Source organism: Balaenoptera musculus, chromosome 20, assembly GCF_009873245.2.
Source record: "Balaenoptera musculus isolate JJ_BM4_2016_0621 chromosome 20, mBalMus1.pri.v3, whole genome shotgun sequence".
Lineage (NCBI taxonomy): Eukaryota > Metazoa > Chordata > Mammalia > Artiodactyla > Balaenopteridae > Balaenoptera > Balaenoptera musculus.
Window position 1 is genome coordinate 41714662 of NC_045804.1, and position 19447 is coordinate 41734108.

Genomic DNA, 19447 nt, shown 5'->3' on the forward strand with positions numbered 1-19447 from the left:
GTCGACCACCAGGAATTGCCAAATCTGAACACTGGGCAGAGCAGGCCTGCCCTGGGGTCTGGCCACGTGGTGCCCGATGCCTCGTTCTCGCCCTCACCCTCTGCCATGCAGGCAGCCAGTGAGCAGAGGGAAAATGCTTGGGCGTCCACGTTCCCCCAGGCAGCCTCTATCCAAACACTTCTCTCCTTTCTTTGGAAAGTTCAGGGGGAACGTGGTTTTCCAGCTCCTGCCCTGAAGAAGTCAGCTTGATATGGTGGAAGGAACCCCATACTGGGGATCTGGACACTTTGATTCAAGACCTAGAACTATCACGTGCCAGAGGTTATTTTGAAAACAGTGTCAATTTCTTTAAATTCCAGTAACATGGTAACCACCACATTTACCAGGGGCTCACCACACACTGTACCACGTGCTATTCACACACCATCTCATCAGGCCTCAGCACAGCCCTGAGGGCAGGCAGCTTACTGATGAGAAGACCAAGGCTTGGAGAGGTTACCCGGCTTGCCCCTGGTCACACAGCAAGGAGGAGAAGAACTGGGACCCGAGGCAGACTCCGTGTCCTCGCCCCGCCTGAGTTACTCAGGGTGCCAAGGAAGCAGACGGAAGCCTGCAAGGCCCGGTGGCAGGAACATCGGTCAGAGAGAGAAAGAAAGTAGAGCCGGGCTCTAGTTCCAGCTCTGACATTACTGCACCAAGTGACCTCAGAAGGTCTCGGACCTCTGTTCCCTCATCTGCAAAATGAGCAGATTGGACAAGATGCTTCCACCAACCTTCTAATAATCCACGGTCCTTGAGGTGGCGGCAGCCCCAGAAGGGCTGGCACGGGCCAGGTGGCCGCACAGTCAGGGCCTGCCCCTGGAGAAGACATTAGAACCCAAGACAACGTGTGCAGGGATGTAGCTGGACTCGTTCGCTCCGGCATGTGCGTGCCTGTTCCGTGGCAGGCAGGCAGCCAGGCAGCAAACAACCTCGGCTCCCTCGGCCCCCCGCTGCTCAACCGCTATCCAATGCATTTCTGGGAGTGGTCAGGGATAAAAGGGTTAATTCAGCATGACCGCTGGGATCACTGGGGCAGGAGCAGGGTAGGGAAGCTGGCTTTGCGGTGGAGGGAAGTCCACAGACTCTAGGGGCCTGGACGCCACCTGATAAGGGGTTGGAGATGCAGAGCCTGAGTAAGGGAATCCCTCTCTGCTGGTCAATCCTGTGTCCTGGGGGCGCCGCCAATGCCCCTGACTCTGGGGCAGGTGCTTTCTGTGCGGCTCCTCACTAATCCATGCAGCAGTCTCATCTGAACCTCTTTTCAGCTCCCAGAACCCTCTTAAGCCAGCCTGCAGGGCTGTAAATGAGGCAGGCTTCAGGGTCAGGCTAAGGGAAGACCCTCAGGCTGGAGGCAAGGGGGCTGGACAGGGGAGACACTTGGGGAAAGCAAGCAGAAAAATCCTCCGGGCGCAGAAGTGGCTCTCTCTCCAGGAGCCGGGATTGGGAAGGAGCTGGTTTAGAGGCAGCGGCTTTCCCTATAGGGGCCTGGATCTCAAAAGCGGCCCTGTGCTTCTTCCAGCAAATTCTGGTTCCTGGTCAAAAGACAGTTGTCAAACGTCCACTGGGGGTTAAGACTCTGCGCTTGCACTGTAGGAGGCACAGGTTCGATCCCTGGTCGGGGAACTAAGGTCCCACATGGCACTCGGCGTGGCCAAAAAAAAAAAAGTCCACTGGGTATCAGACATCACTAAGAGAGTTTCCACTTCCATTAAACTCCCATAGTCACCCCTGGAGTTAAAGATGATCCTCCCCATTTTAGAGATGAAGAAATTGGGGCTTGGAGAGCTAATGTCGCTTGACCCCAATCACAAAGTCAGTAAGGCCTGAACCCAGGACTCTCTGACCCCACATTCAGGGTTCTCCCCAGCAGCCCACGCAAGCAGCTCCGTGTTGTGTTCGTAGCATGTTTATAATTTTGGAGGGATAGTCAAGACTTGTCTGCTTCCCTTCTGGGAGATTAGCAAAGTTAGGGTCCCTTCTCGGAGTCTGGAAAATGCATGCTCCTAGTGGGAAGGGAAAAAGGGAGACAGGATCAAGTTCCTTTCAATTCTCCCTTTTCCCTCTTGCTTGTTTGAGCTTGGAAAGCAATTGTGCTCTGTTGACTTAACAGAACTCTGCTCCAAACCCTTTTGCTCATTAAACATTTGGAGATCTTGAAGGCATTTGTAAGGGTGAACCTGGAAATGGTTTTCCAACCCTGGAAGCCTTTTATGGGTTAACGGGCTCCAGTCCCATATCTGCCATGGACCTGCTATTTGACCTTGGGTCCTTGAGGGCACCTCCCTGGAGTTCAGGAAGGGACTGGGAGTGAGACTATCAGAGCATAATCTGAAAAAGAGGAGCTTGTAGGAAACCTATGGGAGCAATAACTAAAGGGTACATTACCTGGGCACAACTGTAAACATCAGGGGAGTAGATCAGAAATCAAAAATAAATCTAACCGGGCTTCCCTGGTGGCGCAGTGGTTGAGAATCTGCCTGCTAATGCAGGGGACACGGGTTCGAGCCCTGGTCTGGGAAGCTCTCACATGCCGCGGAGCAACTGGGCCCGTGAGCCACAACTACTAAGCCTGCGCGTCTGGAGCCTGTGCTCCGCAACGGGAGAGGCCGCGATAGTGAGAGGCCCGCGCACCGCGATGAAGAGTGGCCCCCGCTTGCCACAACTAGAGAAAGCCCTCGCACAGAAACAAAGACCCAACACAGCCATAAATAAATTAATTAATTTAAAAAAATAATAAATAAATAAACCTAACCACTATAAAAATTTACCAAATGATACAGTTTCTCAGTATATAAAGGAAGGCTTTCTTGGGACTTCCCTGGCTGTCCAGTGGTTAAAACGCTGTGCCCTCACTGCAGGGGGCATGCGTTCAATCCCTGGTCGGGAGCTAAGATCCTGCATGCCTCGTGGAGCAGCCAAAAAGAAAAAAAAAAAAACTTAACTAAGTAAGTAAATAAATAAATGAAGCCTTTCTTAATAAGTGATGCTGGTGTAACTGGATAGGAATAGGATCTGGATGGAGTAAAGGGTTAGACAATTTTTTTTTTAAATCAGAGAAAAAACAGTAGGAACCAGAAGCACATATTTATGCGATCTGAAGAGGTAAGAAAAGTGTCTCAGCTCCAAAGCAACATAAGGAATCATGAAGGAAAGGCCCAACAGATTCAACTGTAGAAAAATAAGACATTTTTACCATGATATTACACTATAACGACGGGTTAATATTTATGGTAACTTTAAAATCTAGTATTTAGGAAAACCACCCAAGGATATGAAAAGACAATTTCCTTAAGGAGAAGTTCAAACAGGAAACAAACACCTGGAACATCTGGGGGTCAACGTGATCTTCAGGTTTCCTGTCTGTTGTAATTTCTGGGACCTGTGAGGAAACACTGGGGAGGGGGTGAGGTTGGGTGGCGTGTTACACCCCTGCTTGAGCAGACCAGACAAATGTCCAGGATGCCGGGGGTGGGTGGTGGCCAGGTAAACTTCCAAGGGACTGGGGTCACCTGTTTTCTGCACCTCCAACTCCCCAAAAGGCATTCTGGCCATTGAGTTGAGGGTGACCACATAGGACCAAAAGGCCAAGGTCATGGCTTCGAGCCCTTGGATCCAATTAGGGTCATGTTGGGTCAAAGCTACTCTACATGCTGAAGAACCAGATAGCACAGAGGCACTGGTCTAATTCCATTCCTAACACCTGGAAAAAGGTCCCAGCTGATCCTGGTTTGAAACCAGGTGACCGCTGGCATCCCCTTGACCCAGGATGGGAAGGAGGACTGACTGGGGCCAGCCTCCCAATCCAGTGACCTCGGGAAGGTGAATTCCAGGGTCACATTAGCTTACAGGGATTCTGACGGATGTCATGTGAATCCTACCCCATTCAGCAGAGTTTGACCCATCAGGGCTATTTCTGCAAGAAATTGTGGGAAGGCTGCCTGCAACCACCAGCCAAACATTCCTTCCTGAGTGCACCAAGTTCACCATCACCAAATCCTTCCTTTAAGTAGGCCCAGAGGAAGAGTCAGAAAGGATAAGACCCTTCAGCTTTCCAAATAACCCGGCGTCCTTCTGAAGTTGTACATCCATTTATGAAGCTTCACACCGGCTTTGCATTCAGCCCTATCAAGGGAATGGTCCAGGGGGGCTGCACAAAGGAGGGGGAACAGACGCAGAGGGACTGGATATCTGCCAGAGGTCAGGCCCCCGCTCAGGAGCAGTTCTTCTCAAACACAAAGCACCCATAGGAAGGAAAACAACAGAAACAGGCTTCTAAAGCCGCGTGAGGGCTGGGGAGTGGACCTAAGGCAGAACTTATCATGAGAAAAAAACTGTCCAGAGTTAAGTTTGGGAAGTTTCTTTCCGAGAGTTAATTTCGTCTGTCCAGAATGGTTTCTGGGTGGGCCTTCCCAGAAGCAGGTGGAGGCTCTTGGTGACACCCAGGATCGCCCTACAGTGGGAAAAATGGGATTTCATAGACCACGCGCTGATATTAGGTGCTGTACATTCTCTCTGCTCCCTCAAGCTCCAGATTCTTCCTCCTAAAAGTTTTCTTCCATTCCCCCAAATAGTTCGTTTTACAATGTAAACACACACGCAGGGATTGGCAAAGGAAATTAATCAAATGAGAAAGACACAGACAGAGGGAAAAAAAGAATGATACACTTTGTTCTAGGTTTCGACTCTAAATCTGGCAGGAGGTGTGAAGGGCTGGCAGCTTGCTGGTCGTGGCATCCATGGCAGCAGGCGGCTCCCTCCTGCCTCAGGGCGTCAGGCCAGAAGCTGCTGTACTCTTAAGAGCCGGAGGGAGAGATGGTCTATAGACCCCAGAGGGACAGGAGAGGCAGGATGCTCCCCAAGCCACAGCCAGGCCTTGTGTTAAGGTGGATGACAGCCCCCAATCCCCACCCCAGGCCCACCATGCCTTTCAAGCTGAATTCCGTGTTGTCAGTCCCACTTGGCCATCTGCATTTAGCTGACTCCTCAAACTGAACTGGTCTGAAACCAAAGTTGTCTATTTTACAAACCCCCCTGCCCCCAGCCTGACTTTTCCTTCTCCTCCTAGGTGCAGAACCTCAAATGTATACATGTGGTTCACCTCATCTATTCGGGTCTAATAAGATCTTCCAATTCTCCCATCACCATGCCCCACTTCCTTTCCACTCCCACTGTCATCTTCCAAGTCAAGGTGCTTGTCTCCATTCATGGCAGCAGGCTCCTGGCCAGTTTCTCTCATCCCTGCAACCCATCTCACCTCTATCTCACTCTCACACAGGATCTTCCCAAACCACTGCCTGGATCTGGTAACAAACTTGTCAAAAAAGCTTTCAAAGGCTTCCCCTGCCTCCAACAGGATGAGGTCTGGTCCATGCTACTTTTTCAGCTTTATCTACCTCTCCAACCCAGCACGTTCTCTCTGGCCCAACCAGACTGGTCTCTTAAAGTCACACACTCTTCATGGTATAGTCATTTTCACCCCAGGACCACAATGCTCACTATTCCCCCACACTGGGACAGCTCTTGCCTCCTCTCCTTCTGCATCGCGAAACGGGGAAGGAGAAGGAAACACATAACAACAGCACGCAACAGGAGTACCAAGCAAAGAAGAGAACCATTTCCCTGTTGAAGGTCAAATGTCCGTCTCCCGGTTCCAAAGCCAACGCGTGGCACTTCCAACTCCATCCACCATGCCTAGGCTCTAGGCATTGCGAACAATCACATACAAGTTTCCGGCTATGACTCCCCCATCCCTGCAGCAAAATTAGAGTAGAGTCAGCTTTCAGAAGTGCTCATATCGAGTCGCGCTTCAAGGATGGCAGAGATTTGACTTCAGTGGCTCTCTGATGGTGGAGGGGGAAGAGGAAAGGGGATGTTAACCTAAGCCCTTCCCCCTCCTCCCCAGCCCCAAAGGCGATCCCCTGGCATACAGAGAACGTCCCAGGCTTTCAATACATATTGTCCAGTGTCTCCCTGGTATAAAGCCGGTCCTGGTGAAGCGGCGTTGGGAAGAGGAGGGAGGGAGAGAGGGAGGGATCTCTCAGGGGAGCCCCCCCCCCAGCCGCCCCCCCAAACCTGGAGAGCAGGGCCGTTCATATACAGAGCTGCGTTAAGCCACGCCCCCACGTCACCGTCTCAGGAGTGCAGAGCTGGGGAAGCCCACGCAAGCAGGGAGACTGCGGGGAGGGCTGGAAGGAAGGGGGGGGGGCGGATTTAACTGCTCACATACCTGATCAAACAGGACTTTCCAGTGCTGGTAGAGAGGGAGGCCATGCAGGAGAGGAGGAAGAAGAGAGAAAGAGAGAAACACACTTATCACCAAGGCCTCTGTAGCCTCCCAGCTGCTGCCCAGGCTCAGGGACCCGCATGGACAAGAGATCAGGAAAACCTGGGAGAAGCCTCCCAAACGAGTCTACACATAACAAAGGTGGGAGAACTCAGGTTGGGGAGAGACAGCGTCCCTCATTCTGGGACAGGCAGGAGGAGAGATGAGCAGAACAAGGGTGATCCTCAACAATTCCTAAAATAAAGTCGTCCAATTCTGTCCGAGGGCCTCTAATAACTTCTACTGCCTAAAGCTCATCTCCGCGGGAATGCACGCCCAGGTGCAATCCCTGCAATTCCATCAGACCTGCTGCAGCAGTCTCCACCTGCTGGGGGCCAATGACCCCTATCAGGAAAATCCACCCCTGCCTAAGTATTAACATTTTGCCTGTAGTTTGGGAGGAGGGGGTTTCCGCCTGCACTGAAACCCACCCCCGTCCTCTTTCCAGACTGAGTCTAAGTGATGAGCACATGAGAGTCTGCCACAGTGTTGGGGCCAGAAGCAAGTGAGGGGTTTAAGTTCAAGAGTTACAGGGGATATAACCCAATTCAGACTTTCCAGCTGAGGTCTGGTAGGTTGAGGACCTGGCTTCACTTCCCTGTCCCCACCCTGAGAGGGAACGGGCAGGACGTGTGCCCAATTTTTCACCTCTGTTAGCAGGTTAACCTCAGGAGGGAGAAGCTTAAGAAACTCCAGTTCCCAGGACTCCCCAGTGCCGGCTCTGCCCACGGCTCCCAGGACCGGAGGGAGGGAGACACAGGCAGCAGATGGCAGGGAAGCCCTCTAGGGCAGCCCCTCCCTATCCTCGCCCAGGGGACCGTCGCTGGCACCGACGCGGTCTGGGGCTCGTAAGCCCCCCTCTGGGAGCAAAAGCGCTCCCAGCACTCCTCTCTCTCCTCCGGCCGGGCTCAGGGACAGGGGCCAGCTTGAATTTCAATCATTGTCGCGCAGGGCAGGTGCCGGGCGGGAGCTAATCCGGGAGCGGAGAAGGGGGTCGCCAGACCGGTCTGCGCCGCCGGGTTCTGGGGACTCTGCGGCGCCCACTCCTTCCCCGGACTCGGAGAGCCCGCAGGTCGCGAGTGGGAGGGGAGGGGAGCCACTGCTGTGACGCGGCCGCCTCTGCGGGAAAACGCCGTGTCCCAGGCACTGCACCAGCCGCGAGGAGGGGGCTCCGGCGGCCGACGGGTCCCCAGCACGGTGGCGGGCGTTGCGTTCCGAAGGGAAGCCCGGGGAGCCCAAGCGGGGGGTGGCGCGCGCGTTTCGGGGAGCCCGGTCCCTCCGCCCTCTCTCGCCCGTGGGGACCCGGCCAATCCGGGGCTCTCCCGCGTCACCCTGAAACCTCCCAGTGGCCCCGCGGGGGGCGAGCCGGGGGCAGCTCTCCCCCTGGAGCCCCCCAGAAAGTTTGCCCGGGCGGGTAAGAGGGCACTCACGTCCTCCGGCGCCGCCGGCGGTCGCTCCTCGACCTCGGGTTCCAGCTCCTCGATGCGCTCCGCCTCGGCGCAGGCGGCCACTGCGGGGCCCGGGCTGGGGTGCTCGCCCATGCCGAGGCGGCGTCCGGGGCCGGGCGCGGCTGCGGGGCTCGTCCCGGGGCGCCAGGCTAACTTTGCGCCGCGGCGGCCGCGCCGCTCGGAGCTCTCAGTGCGCGCCGCGCCGCCTCCGCGCCCGCCCCCATGGTCCCAGCCCCCGCGCCGCCGTCTTGCGACCCCGGGACGCCCGGCCCTCCGCCGCAAACTTCTCGGCTCCCGCGGCCCCGCCGGCCTCCGCCTCCGCCCCGGCCCCTACGCCCGGCTCCGAGGCGAGGGCGCCCTTGGGCCAGCCCCGGCCTCCCTGCTCCCCGCACTGCCCTCCCGCTCCCCGCTCCGCACCAGAGTCTCCTCCTCCCCGCGGACTCTTCGGGGGCGGCGCGCAGGCGGGGGCGGGGCTGCTCCCGGGACCGCCGCCCCCTTCCCCCCCGCCCCCCACCGGGCGTCACCACCCGGGCCGAATCGGTCAGAGCGCCGCGGCCCAGGGAGGAGGAGGGCTGCGGCGGGCTTGGCGGGGAAGTGGCTGCACGGTCCCGGGCGGGGATGGCCCCATCCCCACCTGCCTCCACCCCGGGTTCAGGTCTGTCTCTCAGGACTGGGTCGGGGGTGGGGATGCAGCGTCTACTTGCCGAGACCCACCGGGTTAAAGATGACTTGGAGGCAGCAGACGCGTGACGGTGGCAGGGGCGAGGTTTTCACTAAGTTGGCCATGTCGGAGTTAACTGGGAGTGAACTGGGGGCCGGAGGCTGGGAAGACAGGATGCCCTGACCACCCTTCCATCTCTCTTCACTTCGGTCTCAGATCCTGGGAGGTCCAGGCAGGCTCAGTAGTTTAGGGATGGGAGAAGTCAGGGGAGTCCCGGACCCCAGACCCTAAATCCTTCCCTCCCCACACCCCAGAGCTATGTGACAGTGCCCTGGCTTCATTGGACCAGGTTGACAAAGGTAAGACCAGGGAAGTGCCCCAACTGGGAGAGGGGAGGTAAAGCAACTACAGCAAGTAGGAATCAAGTTAGAGCAGAGGAATAGGGGTTCTAAAGAAAACAATTGGTGTCGTTTCCTTGCAGGAAAGACCTCCCAGGAGAGACTGTCTCCCTTAAGCCGAGGCCGTGCCTGTAAAGGGTGCCAGTGGCCGGCTGGGACAGGTGCCCGGCTCTCCCAGGGGGCTCAGGGATTCACTTCTGGTGATGTCCCACAGTCAGTCCCCAGCCCACACCTCCTTCCACTCCTCTTACCACCACCCACTCACCCACTGGCCTTTGCCCCTCTCCCTCCCTCTCAGAAACTGATGCTCTTCTCCAGTAGTGAAAGTTGCAATTAATGCTCTCATCTTCGTAAAGCAAACACATAACCCCAGCCCCAGGATCCAACCTGTGACCATCTCACCTGACAATGACTACTCCCCCTAAACACAGAGAAGGAAATTAACTCCGTTCTAATTAGGTGAGTTTGCTACAGACACCAATTTTCATCTCGGTTTCAGAAAGTGTGATCATTCCAACTATTTTTGTTTCTCACCACCCTCCCCCATCCCTACTCTACTAAGTCAAGATCCTGCCAAGATTTCCTTGTAAATAAAACTGCATAGGGTGTGATTTTGAAAACAGCCTTCAGGGGACAGAAGAGAGGCCGACACACATCTTCGTGGAAAGAAGCCCAGAAGGACAAGGGGTGGCTGGGGGCCCTGAGGTCGGTGTCACTGCCGGATGACACCACCTGGGTGCTGGATGTGTTACACTTAGATCTTTGGGGCTGGAGAAGTGGGCCAGGAAGTGGGCGGTTCCAGGGGAGGGGGGAGGAGAAGAGCTCAGAGAGGGCTTGGTCTCTGTGAGATGCCCAGCAGCCCTGGGCAGTGTTCTGACCCCAGCTGCCCTTTGGATTCTGCCTTTTCTCCAGCCCAGGAACAGCTCTTATCAACCTATCCAACTCTTTCATCTCCTCCAGTGGAAGGGACCTCAGCAGGCTCAGTTCAGTTCCCTGAACACTTCTTGAGCTCCTACTAAGTGCCAGTGACAGAACTTTGTGAAGGGAGAGGTGGACAGCATCCAGACAGTGAACTTCAGAAACTGTTTAATTGGGGGTGACAGCCAGGGAAGTCCAGGGGGTATAGAAACCCAAAGGAGGGGGGTTCCTGTGGGTCCAAGAGGGCTTCCCAAAGGATATGCCCCAGAACCAGGCAAAGTGGGACATTCCAGGCAGAGGGAACAGCATGGGCAGAGGCTGGGCTTGGGAAGCAGTATGGTTTGGGAGGGGAACTACAAGCAATTTGGCATGGCTGGAAATGAGAGCAAGGTGCTCAATGTAAAGAACCCAGCCTGGAGTGGAGGGTCTGAAGGGCTGTGAGTTTCCTGAGAAAGGGGCTTGGACTTTACCCTGAGGGCAATGGGGAGCCACCGAAGGATTGTGAGCAGGAAAGTAATATTTAAAAAGATCCCTCCAGGGACTTCCCTGGCGGTCCAGTGGTTAGGACTCCAAGCTTTCACTGCCGAGAGACCGGGTTAGAACCCTGGTCAGGGAACTAAAAAAAAAAAAAAAAAAAAGATCCCCTCCAGGAGGCTGGCCTGAGCATAGGGAGATGAGAATGGGAGGTGCCATCCAAGAGTCATGAGGGCAGCAGCGAGGCTCTGGGAAGTATCCAGAAGGGTATCTTGTTCTTCCTTCTGTCCTAGGAACGTTTCACCCCACCTTGGCAGACTGTTCCCAAAAGTCTCCTAGGGAAGAATTCCTGACCGCTAGCCAGAATCCTCCCTTCGGGAGATGGCTTCCCTCTCCCTGGCCCTTGCTGGAAGAAGCACGGCCATCTGGACTTGGAGACGAGCTGTGACATCCAGCATCCTCTGTGAACCTGAAGCCACACTCATCTTTTGCCCTCAGTGTTGCCTCAGCCTCACCAGCCAGCTCACTGCACCCCTCAGCCCCAGGGGAATGTGCAACTGGGAATAACCCACTCCCCAGCAGGCAGTGGGGCGTGGAGCCTGGGTCCCGAGGCCTGGAACCTCTGAGGGGTGGGAGTGGCCAGGCTCTCTGATAGCTTTTGTCCCACTCTGAGACAACCTGAGGACCAGCACATTCTGAGCCCTGCTGGGGACAGAGGAGAGAAAGGGCACGGTGACCACTCACTTCCACTGAACGGTGCATGGCCAGGCACTCAGAGATGTTCACGGGCTCTGCCCTAGGGAACCCCGGGTCTACCTGGAGATGACAGCAGGCAAGGGCTGATTGGCATTTACACCCTGCTCTTCATTTTGTAAGAGCTCTACACTCATGACCTCTCTTTTTTTTTTTCCTTTATTTATTTATTTATTTATTTATGGCTGTGTTGGGTCTTCGTTTCTGTGCGAGGGCTTTCTCCAGTTGCGGCAAGCGGGGGCCACTCTTCATCGCAGTGCGCGGGCCTCTCACTATCGCGGCCTCTCTTGTTGCGGAGCACAGGCTCCAGACGCGCAGGCTCAGTAATCGTGGCTCACGGGCCCAGTTGCTCCACGGCATGTGGGATCTTCCCAGACCAGGGCTCAAACCCGTGTCCCCTGCATTGGCAGGCAGATTCTCAACCACTGCGCCACCAGGGAAGCCCTATGACCTCTCTTGAAGTTCCTATCCAGACACTAAGTCAATGCAGAACAGGATAAGAGCTTGGGAGAGAGCAGTTCAAACCCTGAAGGATCAAACTAAGCTCAGAGGGGCAGGAGCGTGCTATTGAGATGAACCTTGAAAGGGGTGGGGGGGGCAGCTTTGTGTGGAAGGGTTTCTCTGTGGAAGGAGCCACTGCAATAAAGGCACAGGAAAGCCACTGACTGTCCTGGGGACAACTCAGTGGGTGAGCACAAAGCGGGGATGGCCAGGTGGGTGAGAAACTGTACAAAAGTCTTTGAGTACCAGTCTGAGGAGGCTGGACCTTGCTTAACGGGTGATGGAGAAGCAGTGGCGGCTTCTAACTGGAGCAGCATTTTAGGAAGATTAAGTTGGCAGTAGCCCAAGACAGCAATTCAACTAACACATTGCGAGTGTCCATTCTTTGCCAGACCCTGGCCGAGGTGCTGAGAATACAAAGGGAATAAGACCCAGGCCCTGGCCTCCTGGGAGAAAATTAGATAATCCTCTAATTACAGCCCAGTGGGATAAGTGAGGAAGAGCTGTCTGGGGGCTGAGTGTCTAAGATGCACCCACCAAGACAGGGAGGGGGATTTCTTTAAGGACCTGATGTTCTGACCTGGGGTGGGGGAGGGGCTGGAACAATGGGGCTGCCATGGGGAACCAGGAAAGCCAGGAGGAACCACTGGGAGAGAGAAGGCGGGTGGTGAGGGGAGTCGGGAGTTTGTTTGTGGACACCGTGAGCTAATGAGAAGCCAGGGAAGAAACATTAAGGGCTGTAATTACCGCTCAAAGCAAATGGCAGCGCCGAGAAGCGGGGTAAAGGGGGGGGGTGGCTTTCTCTCCAGAACCTCTCGGCTTCAACAACAGTTTCCCACCCAACAGCCCACACCCTTCAAGGTCCTTTCTCTCCCCAAAGCAAACCTAAACTGACCCTCACAGTGCCCCCTGCCCGCGTGGAGCTCCATCTTCTGAGAAACCTGCAAACAGCCCCGAGCTGCCTGAGATGAAGACATGAGTTATTTTTGACTGAGATCCAAGCCCGGGCCCTGAATTCTTTTGTCTTCCAGGAATCCCCCAGTCATGTTTGAAGTCTGCAAGTCCGAACAGCGGGCGCAGCTCAGAGAGGAGACCGCCACTTGGAATCCAACCACCCTCCATCCCCAGCTCCAGCATTCTTCCATTACTGCCCTCTGTCGAGGAGATCAAACGGAACATGACTGCTAAACGGACTTTTTTTTTTTTTTTCCCTCTCCTTTCGTCTCTTCCTCTCTCACGCCAGGGCCAATTTTCCAAGGAACTTAAATCATTACTGAAAGATGTCTAGGTCAACAGACACCAAGCCCTTTCAGAGAGAGGCGTGGGCACCCAAAAGTGAAGCTCAGAAAAGCACAGAGGAAACTTTCCTGGTTCCAAGATTTAGCCAGCCCCACATTCAGGGAAACTCTCAGCTGCTTTGCTGGGTCTCCTCTTCCTTCTCTGCCATCTCCTTGGGGCTAGGCTGTCCCCAGGGTCCCATTTCTGGATTCTCTTTGGGCCTCCAACACTCTGTGTGACCTTTGGTTATGCCATAGGCAGGCCCTGTGTCCTCAGCAAACAGCACGTGCATGTTCAATCGTGTGCCTCTCTGACGAATGCTCTCTCCTCCAGAAGCCTTTCCTCAACCCTCCAAGCCCAAATGGACCACTGCTTCCTCTGGATCACTTTTTTCTTTTGACCTTGCATTAAATTATCTAAGTTTTGTCTTCCTTGTATGAAAATACATATTCCTTGAAGGAGAGATTATGGCTTATTCAATTTGGCACCCATCCCAATACATAACACTGCACACCGTAAGAGCTGAACAAATGTCTGTTTAATGAAAAACAGAGCATGTCTCTTGATCTGACATGGAGTCTAATTACATAGTTATTACTCTCAGCCCTCAACAAGAAACAAGTTTTATGTTATAGAGAAAAGATTTTTCTGCATAATAAAAATACAATTGTATCCCTGCTGCCTTTATTTCAAAGCACTTACACATTTGTCATTTCATTCCATCCTCAAAAAGCTGGCCTTTTTGAGGTAGCAGAACAGGTACAGATGGGGACAGTAAGATCCCCAGGCCCAGAGGAGGTTTGATTCTCCATTCCTCTCACCAAATTTCTTATTTTAAGAGTGAAAGACCAAAGCCCCAACCACTGCCCGCAGTGACCTTCTCCCAAGGCAAGCGGGTGGGGCTAAGTCAGGGCACCCGGGGGGGGGGGCTTGTCCAGCTGTAGGCTAGTAGGAGTCAGAACAGTGGGGGGTGTCTCTGGCTGTGGAGCAAAGCCATTGGATTGTTTTTCTGCTTTGTTTCTGTTAAGCTACATGTGCAGCGCCCCCAGGAGGGGGACTGCTTTGCTGTCACTCCCCACTGCACAGAGCCAGACATGAGTCTGTGCAGAGTGAAAGGGACAGAGAGAGTCTGGAGGCAATTTGTCACAAAGCCCGTGGTGAACCTCCTGCTTGAGGGGCCACTTCACGAGGACAAGGACTTGGTTCTGTCTGCTTACAGCAGAATCTCTGACTCCTAGGATGACTCCTGGCACCTAGAAGATTCACAGCAAGTATGTGCTCAGTGAACGGACCTGTCCTATTCATACTTCTCCAGGCCTGGGGAAGGCCTCCCAGATGTCAGAATTCCTGGGAACTCTGCCCAGTGTTTGGCCTCAGAGGACTTCCTTGGCCTCCTTCGGGGAAGAGTGTTCATTAATCCAGCACCTCTAGTGAGGCACTATGGGGAAGAATGCCTTGGGGTCCATAGGCGGGCTTGCTTTCTTTCTTTCTTTTTAAAATTTATTTTTGGCTGCATTGGGTCTTCATTGCTGTGCACGGGCTTTCTCTAGTTGCAGCGAACGGGGCTACTCTTTGTTGCGGTGCTTGGACTTCTCATTGCAGTGGCTTCTCTTGGTGCGGAGCATGGGCTCTAGAGTGCAGGCTCAGTAGTTGTGGCACATGGGCTCTAGAGCACAGGCTCAGTAGTTGTGGCACATGGGCTCTAGAGCACAGGCTCAGTAGTTGTGGCACATGGGCTCAGTAGTTGTGGCTCATGGGCTCTAGAGCAGAGGCTCAGTAGTTGTGGCACGTGAGCTCAGTAGTTGTGGCTCACGGGCTCTAGAGCACAGGCTCAGTAGTTGTGGCGCACGGCCTTGTTGCTCCGTGGCATGTGGGATCTTCCCAGACCGGGGCTTGAACCCGTATCCCCTGCATTGGCAGGCGGATTCTTAACCACTGCACCACCAGGGAAGCCCCACAGGCAGGCTTTCTGATGATGAGTTCGCAGCAGCAGCAGCAGGAGCAAACACCCTGGAGCTCCAGATCCAGGCTGACATGGGGCAACCAGCCCAAGGGAGACAGAAGAGAACTGCGGCAGTGGTGGCGGCAGCAGCAGCAGCAGCAGGAACACCAGGCAGAGGAGTGAGACAGCGGGCACTCAGATCTGTTTCCTGCACCTCTCAGCCACTCAGCCCAAGTGAGGCTGTGTGAGAACTTCTCAGTACACATTGTAAATACCATCTGTCACACTGCCTGCCCAGACGCGGCCTTCCTCCCTGGAAGGGAAGCATTCTTTATTATTTATGCAGAACGCACCCTACTTAAGTGCTGTGCCACCAGGAGAGGGAGAGAAAAGCCCAGAAGAGTCGAAGACTCCAGGGACCTGCCCCTCGGAGAGCAGCTGGTCATGGGGGCTTGGTCATCCTCTTTCTGGGGTGGGGGTGGGAGGTGAGCTCTCAAATCTCCTGGGAATTAGGAAGCTTGCATTCTCGTCCTAGTTCTGCCACCAGCTTGCTGTGCGACCTTGGGCAAAGCAGCTCAACCCCGTGGGCCTCCATTTTCTCATCTATAAATGCAGAGGTCAGATTAGATAGATGACTTGTGACACCTCTTCTAGCTCTGCAGTTCAATTGTTCTCACTCTCATCCTTCGCCCTCCTGCTGTTTGCTCAGAAGCCTGTTCATTTTCCATCATCCCTTCCACCCAGGCTGGCCAGGGCAAATACAGATGAGGATGTGATTCCTCAGCACTTGCGAGCAGGCCCAGGAGTCAGCAGACCTGGGTTCTTGTCCAAGCTCTGCCACTATTTAGCCATGTGACCCTGGGGAAGGCACAGTTTCCTAACCTCAGTTTTGTCTTTTATGAAACATGTGGGTGGGACTAGGAGATTTCAGTAGGAGAATCCACCTTGAAATTCCGTGATCTCTGATTTCCCCTCCCAAAACACTGCTGATAAACATCTTGACAGCCTGAGGCTCCAGACATAGAGATGAATTAGACCCTCACTGAGGTCTAAGACAGGTGGAGAAGACATGCTAAAATGCTAGAAAAAAAAAAAAAACCTGCAGGTACAACGTGATGGGTACTGAGTAGAGATATATACAAAGCATGTGGTGGCAGAAAGGGGGTCCAAGTAAATGAAGCCAGAGCTGAATCGTAAAAAACCAAGTAGGAGTTGGCCAGGTGGATGAGGCTTGATGCGTTCAAGACAGAGGGAACTGCATGTACTAAGGCAGGAAGGTGTGAATCTGCATAGAAACTGCCCGCTTGTTGTTAGGGTGATGGAGACATTCTGGGAGTCTTTGCAGTGACTGCTTCCTCTCCCAGCCCTCTGGAACAATCCAGTACTCCCTGGATCGGGGTGAGGGGGCTTATGGTTGACGGCTCAGCTTGGCCTCCCTGTCCATAAAGCGTATCACCAAGGAGATGAGAGACTAATAAGTCTCCCCTTCCATCTCCTGCCTTTATCAGTTCTCTGAATTAGAATCAGTAAAGCAGGCTGGAAATAGGGGGCTGGCTCCAGGGGCTCCAAGGTGACCCACAGTTCTCCAGCCTTGTACACCATCAGGCTGCGTCAGAGGAGGAACGTGGCTTTGTGCAAAATGGGGGCCAGCGGCTGGCTGGCATGGGCGGTCTGGGTTTGCTGGGCAGCCTCCCACGTGCGGCCGGAGCACGTGATCTGTCCTACAGCTGTGGAGGCCTGTTGTGGCTCCTTGGGGAGCTGTCCAAGTCCTCTGCAGAGAGATGGAGTTAACCTGTCCCTTCTCCGTGAAGGACGTCCTGCAACAGAAATGTGCTTTTCCCCCCACCCCGGCCTCTCAATCTGGCTGCTGCGGCTCCAGTCTGCAGCTCGTATGCCCGCTCTGCATACTCCCATATACACAAGAACAGCAGAGAGGAGAAACGCACGCATCCAAGACATCCATTAGCTGTGAACAGCCTCATAGGCTGTGAGCCATGGGGTTAACCAGGCTCGGGGAAAGCCTGTGAAGCACCAGTAAGCATTCTGCTGGATTGGCTTGCTGCAACAATTTATATCCAAGAGAAAAGGGCTGCAAGTCAGGGAAATACCAGAACCGCTGAAGGAACGGGCACATTTGCCAGATGGTTCCTGGAGCACAATTGTATCTGCAGAGGAATGGTCTGAAGGGGGGGGGGTCCTTCCATTGGAGAGCAAAGGCACTGGCTGATGGCTCATTCATTATCCTAGGGCTCGTCTGGAGGAGTTCTGATTGCCTGAGGTTGAGGTGGTGATGGGGATTGGGCCTCTCCAAGTGCTCCTAGCTCTGTTTCTTTAGATACCTGCCACCTGTATCTTCTTTCCCAGCTTAAGCCAGTCAGTCCATTCTCCTAACTGCCAGCTGTCATTCTCTCTCCTTAATGTAACTGTCGGCATTTAGTCAATTATACAGCTTGGGCACCTATGATGTGAGTTTGCTTGTGCTGCCAGGGCTGAACTGTGAGGTAATGGGGACTAGGCTGGGAGTGGGTTTGAAATTATTTGCTACATTAGCACAGAATTTTCAAGAGCTCATTGTCTTCCCCTGCTAACACATGTGTCTGCCTTTGTCTTCCTCCATGAAACTAGATTGTGAGCGGTATGTGCTCTGTCTGTCTTGGCTTTGCTACATATTCCAGGTGGATTGGTCATAGCCTGAATCCCACAGATGCTCCTGAAAGCCTTGGTCGCCGGGCAGATGGGGGCAGGGTGAGTGGGCAGTCAACACAAAGGCATCCCTACCGCAGAGCCCGGTGTTGCCCTTTTACTTGTGGTCAGTGGCCTCCCCCCTGCATAAGGACAGCAGCAGAGCAGCGGAGTCTGTATGTCGTGAGGATGACCACTTATTGGGGAACCTGTAACTGTCCATTCGCTGTAACTTCTGGGCTAGATCACGACCTCCACAATGACAGGATGCCTTTGGAATCACCTCCCTTTCTCTACCTCTTAGAACAATGCCTGTCGGCGTGGTATCTAGGGGGCTTAGTGGAAACCACATATCTTTATTCATACAGATCTCTGTTTGCCTCCAGCAGGTTAGTTCACTTAGGCTCAATGAGCCTCACTTTCCGTGGATATGAACGAGGCTAATAAGACACAGCTTGTCATCGTGTGGGTAAAAAGGATGAGACAGTGCTGACACACAGTACCTCTCAGTCAGCACCAGTGCCCCTCCCTTTTCCCCCTGGATACTCAATACATGGTGCTGAATAAATGAATACATTATTTCAGAGATGAATATACTTCGGCATCTTTCTTGGATACATTCACATTCTAAAAAGCCCATACATTGCAGTTTTTGTTTTTGTTTTTTTCCCCAAACCAACACCAAGGAACCAAATTTGCAGTTTACAGCAGGAGGCAGCCACCTTCTGGAGGTCTAAAGTGGTTTCCAACAGATGGAGAAGTACCGAGGGTCATTTATTTTTAAAAGAGAATACAAAGAAACTAGCTCGGGAAACAACGCCACAAGACTGTGTTTGACCTCTTCTCACCTTGACACAGGAGGCACACAGTTGGTGCCTAATAAATGCACACCAACGTCTTGGCCTTCGGAGAGGCATGGGAGTTGCAAGACTGGCGGGGAACCACATGAAGTCCTGGAGCCAGACTGTCCTCTAGTGGGGAAAAATAGCCCGAGCACCCCGAGACCCAACCGAGACATACAAAGCCCAGGGCTGGTGTTCCCTAAAGGGCTCCAGATCAGCCCCAGGGTGCGGCCACCAGGACTTCCAGGGCTGTCTTCATGACTGGAAATACCAAAGAAACGGACAACACATTTTCCAGGGAATGCCTTTCTGATTGTACTACTCAGAGACAGACATTGCAGCCACACTTGTTCCTTAAAATGACTAGGCATTAGTCAGTGAATGGGCTCTAGGCAATGATTCTAGGCTGCCAACATCACAAAAAGAAACCAGTCATTCGCTGCCTCTGAGGGAAGTACACGGCACCACCTGTGAAATATTCTTGCCATAGAACTGAACCTGAGTCTGACCCAGCCTCTAGATTTAACCGCCAGTTTACAGGAAACAAATTGGTAGTTAACAAATAAATTTACAGAGGAATATGTTGAAAACCACCACGGGTATGCGGTCAGAAAAATTCAGACTGTGGCAAACTCTACAGGACAAATGACCTCCTTTCTTCAGCAATAAATTGCAAAGAGAGAGGAAAAGAGATGAATCTTTTTTTGGATCCTCATTTAAACAAAATGGGAAAAAACCCACAAAAACTTTAGACAAATGGGGAAATCTGAAGTCTGTATTTTGATCTTAAGAAATTGTTTATTTCTTTTAAGTGTGAACATGGTGTTGTGGTTATTTTGTTTAAAGGTTCCCTATATTTGAGAGGTACACACTGAAATATTTTCTGATGAAATGATGTGCTGTCTAGGATTTGTTCAAGATCATTTCAGAGTGGGTGGGGGAACAGATGAAATAAGACTGGCCACATTGATAACTGTTGAAGGTGGCTGATGGGTACATGAGGGTTCATTATGCTGTTTGCTTTATTTCTGTTTTTATTTGAACATTTTCATAATTAAATATTTAAAAAATCCCTACTAGAAAAAGTTTCCACCATGATTACCCTCAGGAGAGCCCGTAGAAGACTCCTTTAAAGCTTTATTCTCTCCCTCTATGAGGAAACAGGAGCCCACTGTTCGACAACTTC

General features: G+C 53.2%; 1 protein-coding gene across 1 annotated transcript in view; it reads right to left on the minus strand.

The window, feature by feature from the left end:
• RHBDL3 (rhomboid like 3) overlaps positions 1-8115 on the minus strand; it is a 45208-nt gene extending 37093 nt beyond the window's left edge. Inside the window, exon 1 of the mRNA XM_036837118.1 lies at positions 7795-8115. Coding sequence (XP_036693013.1) covers positions 7795-7905 — 111 coding nt within the window. The 5' untranslated portion in view covers positions 7906-8115. The remainder of the gene's footprint in view (positions 1-7794) is intronic.
• Between the last annotated feature and the right edge of the window lie 11332 nt (positions 8116-19447).